Source organism: Pinus tabuliformis, chromosome 7 (genome assembly GCF_031772625.1).
Source record: "Pinus tabuliformis cultivar Carrire ecotype Pingquan chromosome 7, CPIR1, whole genome shotgun sequence".
NCBI classification, from domain to species: Eukaryota; Viridiplantae; Streptophyta; class Pinopsida; order Pinales; family Pinaceae; genus Pinus; species Pinus tabuliformis.
Window position 1 is genome coordinate 600,213,453 of NC_142293.1, and position 8,019 is coordinate 600,221,471.

At 30.2% G+C, this 8,019-nt stretch overlaps 1 protein-coding gene across 1 annotated transcript; it reads right to left on the reverse strand.

Annotated features, from left to right (window-relative positions):
* Positions 1-1,172: 1,172 nt before the first annotated feature.
* LOC149248870 (uncharacterized) lies at positions 1,173-2,328 on the reverse strand. Its single transcript, XM_089456119.1, has 2 exons — positions 1,997-2,328; positions 1,173-1,901 (listed from the first exon to the last, which is right to left on the reverse strand). The coding sequence occupies exons 1-2, from the start codon at positions 2,309-2,311 to the stop codon at positions 1,782-1,784; spliced, it is 435 nt and encodes a 144-aa protein (XP_089312245.1). The 5' UTR covers positions 2,312-2,328; the 3' UTR covers positions 1,173-1,781.
* Positions 2,329-8,019: the final 5,691 nt, after the last annotated feature.

The following is an 8,019-nucleotide window of genomic DNA, read 5'->3' on the forward strand; positions in this document are numbered from 1 at the left end:
CATATCCCTTACAATGATAGTAAAGGCAAGCAAAATAGTTGCAAAGCGCTTCCATTTACCAAGAAATAATGGCACACTGTTTGCACCTGGAGAAAATAAATAGATCTTGTCATAGAAAAGTACAACAAATGGGCCATGTCCACTTCTTACTTGAAAAATTTTAACAACAAAAATCTAAAAACGAAAATTCATATATGAAAAGGATTAAAACCAAATAAATATTTACCAATTAATTATCAACCTTACAAGATACTTATAATTTTTACAAAGGTTTTTTATGAACCCAAAATTATTAAATCTGCAAAAGGTTTTCATGAAACCAATTGAAAACTTGAAAACTAAAGCTAATAAATTAATAAATAATTATTAAATATGTAAAAGGTTTTTGAAAACTAAGGCGAATAAATTAATAAATATATCTTGGTTTAAAAAAACGCACATAATAACAACCATACTAAAAAATAAACAAAAAAATGAAACGGTAATCGCATGGGATTATCAAAATAGTTAATTGCAAACACAACTCTAGTAATTAATAATCTTGATTAAAACAATCAAAGCCATTTGCCAAACCCACTAATGGCACGAGGCCATGGGCATTTCACCATCAAAGCCATTTAGTACGCCTTGCAAGGAAGCAACATGTAGTCCGCTTTGCAAGGAAGCAACTCATGGAGATGGCACGATTGTAATCACAACTCACACATTTTCTAATGTAACACACACAATTCAACATACAAAACCACGTGTTCAATTTTTATTTTTAATTTCATTTTTCTCTATTATTTATATTTATATTTATATATATATATATATATATATATATATTTGCCTAATCCTAATATGTGAAGATACATAATAAGAGTAGTAAATTTTTAATTATAGTTTGATAAAAAATTAATTTAAACAGAATTTAAATATATGATTTAGATACACAAAAAAAATTATCATTTTCAATTTCATTCATTGATAATAGTTACGATCATCAAAAAAAAATTAATTAACAAAATAATTAAAGTAACCAATTTCAATAAAAAAAATAGTTTTCCCAATAATAATTTAAATTGTGTTAAAACTATATGAAAACGGATGGGTTATTTGAGTCAATTACTCAAATTAAGTAGCGTAATTTGCAGAGTTGTTATCTACTTATAAGATGAGCAAAATGTGGATTACGCTACAAAATATTAATATATAACATAGTTAACAACCAAAGTTACAAGCCAAATAGAATTTACTAAGCCATGGCGTTGGCACGGCCTGCCATGACTTCTGCGGTCAAGCCCTTACACACACATAAAACATTCGAAATCGACAAAACCTCCACATATCCAGACGATATAAGCAAATCTATTCTCTCACACATCTCTCATTTATTTTTGTTGGGGTTGTGAACACTCATCATCTCTGAAGGGAAAACCAAACCAACACAATTTTTTTTTTTTAATTGGTTCACTCATAACTAACACATGTTCACTCATAGCTAACTTGGAACTCAAATAGAGACGAAGACAACACTGTATATCCCTGTATATCCATTAAAACTAGCAGCAACAGACGCAGTCAATTAGTTTGACCTGGAGAACGAGATTTTACACCAGAAGCGGTATCTCCCCTAGACGATATGAGCAAATATATTCCCACACATATCTCATATTTATTTATGTTATGGTTGTGGACACCCATCACAAGGTTGATGAAGTGAAAACCAAACTGACACACAATACTATTATATATTTGCATATATGCGTATCAATTAAAACTGGCTGCAACCGACGCAGTCAATTAGTTTTACCGGGAGAACCAGATTTTACACCAGAAGAGGTATCTCCCCTGATCGTTGCTGTCACAGCTACTGCTTCAGCACAGAACATCTCGTCTGCGGTTGTTTTCTGGGATGACTATCACAAGGAAAACGATGATAGCTATTACTAAAATATATACGATCATATATGATAAAATGAAATGGGTCACAGCTAGGGTTGGCAGCACTTACGGTAGCCTCGAATTCCTTCACGGAATTCCCAGTCTTCTGAGCGTGAGTATTACCATTTTCCTTACATTTCCACACATCAACAGATGGAGAGCACTCGATCTGGTGACCTTCAGATTTCTTACATGAAGCAGTACTGCTGTGCGGCTCTGCTTTTGAAATCTCAGTCTGTATTGCCTTTGGTGGCTTTTCCAATGGAACTCCGACATCTTTGGAGTCATGAATACTTTCAACTTCTTTCTCACAATTTTCACTCTTGGCCGAATTCTGACATTTCACTTCAGCATGAACCTCCATATCAAGCGGCTTCATCTCCATGAAACAATTTACTATGATGTTGCGGGTTACAAGTGAGAGGAATTATATAGCCTATTTTCTGACACCTTTCCCACCCCAGGTAACGGCTCCTTTGGTTTAAGGCATGTGAAAAATGAGCTGGTCCAATTGCGGCTCCTTTGGTTTAAGGCATGTGAAAAGTGAGCTGGTCCAATTGCCTTTTATTATTAGCGTATTTTTCAGCTGGCCCATTTACGTTTGGGCAGTCTCTTTGTCCAAAAGCAAAAGTGAATTGGTCCAACGCCTTTTATTATTAGGTTTTGGCATGCGGGCTGGGCTCTCTGTGGCCGAGAGATATTTAAAGTTATGACAGTTTGTTTATCCAATTTCAGTTAAATTTAAACTGAGCCTCCGCAGGACAAAGAAGCACCCTGATAGAAGTACAAATATAGGTATAGTACTAAGACACCATAGATAAAAATACAAATAGATATTCTATTATTATTAGTTATAATCAGTTAAGTAAAAGTTGCTCATTTTCCACTTTTAAATGTTAATGGTGTGGATAGGTGTATATTAACTACTCAAGTGATTGTAGCAAGTTAGTTTATCATTGTTGGGAGGATTAGTTTATTAGTGTTTGTTATTAATTTAATATATTATAGTTGATTATGTTTAAATATGGTGAAGTTATAGTTGATGAAGATTTATTATAATAAATATATGGTTGATTTTAAGTTATTATGATGGTTGATTATGATTATATATGGTGAAGGTATAGTTGATGAGTGTCTATTATGGTAAACATATGAATGAATTTAATTAACCATTGTGATTGATTATGGTTAAATATAGTGAAACTATCGTTGACGAAGGTCTATTATGAGAAATGTATGGTTGAATTTGGGTGACTATGGTTGTATATTTAACTATAACCAAATATGGTTGATTATGTTAATCAGAATAGTTGATAATGGTTGAAAAACCCGGCAGCTCAGTTGGTGACTGTGAATGAGGGAGGACCTTGTGCCCAGGGTCATGTGTTCAAGTCCTCATCAGTGGAAGATGTAATCAAAGTGATAAAAAAGTGACAATAAAATGAACCTCTGATGACATATTAAACAATACCCTTAATTTGATTATATATTGGAAAATACCTCTAAAAACACCATGTTCAAGTCCTTGGGTGGAAGATGTAATCAAAGTGACAAAAAAGTGAACAATGTAATGAAAAGTAGTTATCACGGGGACTTCACTAAATGAACCTCTGATGACATACTAAACAATACCCTTAATTTGATTATATATTGGAAAATACCTCTAAAAACACCTTACAATACCCTTAATTTGATTATATGTTGGAAAATATCTCTAGAACCACCTTCCCAATACAAAAATTCCCTACTTTCACATTGTAGGTATCAAAATTTTCATTAAGTCTCTGATGACATACTAAACAATACCCTTAATTTGATTAAACAATACCCTTAATTTGATTATATATTGGAAAATACCTCTAAAAACACCTTACAATACCCTTAATTTGATTATATGTTGGAAAATATCTCTAGAACCACCTTCCCAATACAGAAAATCCCTACTTTCACATTGTAGGTATCAAAATTTTCATTAAGTCTCTGATGACATACTAAACAATACCCTTAATTTGATTATATAATGGAAAATGCCTCTAAAAACACCTTCCCAATACAAAAAATCCCTACTTTCACATTGTAGGTATCAATTTTTTCATTAAATTTTTTTATACCCTTTTATATTTTTTTTATTAACTTTGAGTTCCATTTTTTATACTGCTAATATAAAACCCTTTACCCCTTATTATATGCTCAATATATTATATCATTTTTTCCTCTATATATCCTCCAACATGAATGCACCTGGTAGTTATGTTTTTTTTCCCTTTTAAATAAATTCATTAATTAGAAAAAACCACATGAATAAGTATAATATGAAATGAGTTATGATAGTTTGGGCACTTTGAATTGATAAACCATAGTATTGGCCCATTGTATTGTACAAAACCTATTTGCAAATAAATAATCTCCATGATAAAATGGGGCCGGATATCCATGGTTAAGAATATTGTTACATGTTTTTTTAAACGTATATATGCTTAATTTATATATTAATTTTTTGACCATTAATAATAATATTTTCTATTTTAAATAAAAATATAATTTAGTTAATTATTGTGATTTTTAAAATTTTAGCAACTTGATATGTACGATGAAATAAGTATTTTAATACTTGTAGGTATTCACCAACTATTTAATTTATATGGACACACTAGATAACTTATCACTAAAATATATATACCATATTTACTTGAATTTAAAGATAAATCTTATATATAGAAATTTTATTTATTTATTTTAATTGAAATTGGAAAAATTATTTATTTATTTATTTCAAATAAATTAGATAATTATGTCAATAGTCTTTTGAGGTTTATTTTAAAGATAATATTTTTTAATTAATTAATTTAATTAAGAATTAAAAAAAATGCTATATTGGATTTGTTTTATTTATTTATTTATGATATTAAAATTTTTATTTTGTTTTTTGTTACATATATTTTAAGTATATATTAAAAAAAAACACACATATATATTTAATAAAAATAATAATTTAAAATAAAATTATTATTTAATCAATTAATTAATTTATTTTATAAAAAATAAGAAAATACAAATAACTTAGGTAGTAAATGATTTATGGAGTATGATAAAAAAATTAACTAAATTATAACCAATTAATTTTATATAACATTATTTTTTAAATTAATTAATTAAATATTAAAAATAAATCTCAACTTTTATTTTATGTATAATATTATGAATATTCTAAAAATATTCTATAAAAATTCAACCATTCACTTTATATTACAATCACTTTATTGTGTGATTTTCATGCTTATTGCTTGTACTCCACTATCGCTTAAACGTTGTCATGAACAGTAGGTAATGCAGCGTTAAAATGACCATTCTAGGCTTTTGGTCCCTAGCCACTTAGTTTTACTCAATTGACTATAATTAACGCCATGGATGAAAGCAACCACTCAGGAATTATGGGACCTCGCCTCTTAGTTTTACCCTTTTATTAGAGGAGAGTTCAGTGAGGAAATGACTTGCAAGTTAGCAGAAGTGTAATTAAATTATGTACACTGGTTTTCGACGTATAGAGTGTGTTCTGTGTCTGGATTATGTACCGTTTAAAGCATATTGCTGAGTTTAAACGCTACATTGGTTTTTGTTTATCGCCTGAATTCAGTGCTGAATGAAATAAACAAACTTCATTGTGGTAGTCATTGCCGTACCTTCAGAGGTAAACTGTTTTTGACACACCATCAGTTATGGATAATCTCCTCTTTATCACCGAGTCGGTGTTACGCTAACATGATAAAGTGGAAAATTTACAGCAGAGCAATTCTTTGCTTTTTCGCTTTTTGATTATTCAGGGTTATCCAGATTGGCACATAATTTATTTCTATATAATTTATTTCTATTTAATTAGTTAAATTACATAATAAAATTTATCATAATTTAGTTGTCAAACTAGTTGTGAGAGAATTATTATTGGTTGATATTTGCTAATGCATACTCACTCATTACAATTATTCAACAAAATCCATGCCACATAGAATTACTTGCTAGCTGTGTATGGGGTAGGCTTTCACTCTTGCCAAATGCCTATAGATTTTGGGTCTTGTTTTTAACATGTTTTCTTACTCACCATGAGTAAAAGCGTTTTTAGGGCATACTCCATGTCTATATATACTTTCTTAATATGCATTTTTTAAAATCATTGTTGTGACATTAAAAAAAATAGTTAAAGTGCTTTACCAAGAGAACACATTTTGTAGATTATATATTTAAAAAAAATAAAATAAACTAAGGTAGCCATAAAAATAAAATGTTTGATAAACATCAATAATCATTAATCCATCATAGACATCAAAACACCATAACACATCTCATGTTACTGAAATTTTAAATTTTTTAAAAATGAACTTAATTATAAATTTATTTTAAATTATTATTATATTATTAATATAAAAAGAATTATTATATAAGTTAAATATATATACATTTAAAAATAATATGTAATAATATTCTTAACTACAAAGATTTAGCCTCACTTTACCATACCTGTAAATAGGTTTTGTTACAATACCACGAGTTATCAATACCAAATGTCCTAAAATCCATAACTCATTTCATATGTCACTTATTTATATGTTATTTTCATTAATTAAATAATTTAATTAAAAGAGAAAAATTGACATAACTATTTTGGAGATAAATCTCAATCTTTATTTGTGCATACTACTACCTGCATTCTATAATATTCCATGTAGGTTGAATAACTAACTTCCACCTAATAATTATTTATAATTAAATTAGAATTCTAGAAGCCCATTCCAAAATAAACACCCTTATGGACATAATAAAACATAACTAATTATACTTATATATGTATTTTTAATGGTTAAGAACATGTGTTTCCTTATAAGAGGTCAAATATTTAAATGTAGAGGGGTAGAGTATGTACATCTTAGGTTTAAAAGTAAAAAGGTGTACACCTTAGGTTTAAAAGTAAAAAGGGTAAAGTATGTACATCTCAATAAATACAATAAAATAGATGTGGAGAGGGGGTAGGTTGTTGGAAGTAATGATTCCATATGTATGACGTGATTTATAGGTTGTCATTGTGAGCCCCAAGGTGGATATCTAGAAGTTGTTGTTTCCTATGTGTGTGAGTTGTATATGATTCATTATGAGTCATAAATCCACCTTCTTCATATCTTATCATCTAGAAATTGGTGATCTACAAATATATATGTAATTTGTTATGTGCTCAATAATAATAGGACAATGAGTGTGATTTGTGTTGTGTATAATCACTCTCTCAATCTCTTCCAAATTTTCTAACATGGTATTAGAGCAGGTACTCGGTTAACTGCTTCACGGGAGGGCTAGGAAAATGTGAGAGAGCCTTGAATTTTATTCCTTTGTAAATAAATAGGGTAGGAGATTGTGCTGAGTGGAGTGTTTCTGTGAGTAAATTTTATGTTTGTGTGTAGATCTATGCACTATGTTTGAGTTAGATTAGATTTCAAGGCAAATTGTGTTGGGCTTTATAGATCTGTCTGCTTGTTTTTACATTTGTATGAAACAAACAACTAGCCTCCAAAAAGATTCCTCTTTGGACATGCCAGGCACTGAGAAGAAGATAGAGGTCACATTCATGGAGCTATGCGTAGACCTATGTATGCATGTTTCGAGGGTAGAGGGGATACATGATAAAACATGGGAACAATCTTTGCATCAGTTGCTAATATTAAGGCAAGCTCAATCAAACACCAGGGGGAATGGTGATGTGAACATAACTAAAGAAAATGGAAAGATGCAATTTTTTTGGAAAGTAGTCCTCCAACTCAAATTTTCCCAAGTCGAGAAACACATGTAGTCCCATATGTTGCAACGAATGGTAAAGGATGCTGACCAATGACTTCTTCACATCAGGGATGCCACATTGTCATTGTTGTCGTGGGAGATAGATTTGTGCAAAATATGGCATAATTGCAGAGTTAAATGGTTTCTTGTCACTTGTATAGGGTCGTGCTTGTAGAGTGATGATTAGTCGCATACTATGCTTACTGAGTGGTGATCGGTCCCATGATTCTTTGCGTCATATAGTTGTGGATGGTTTGATTCATTTCGCTGAGC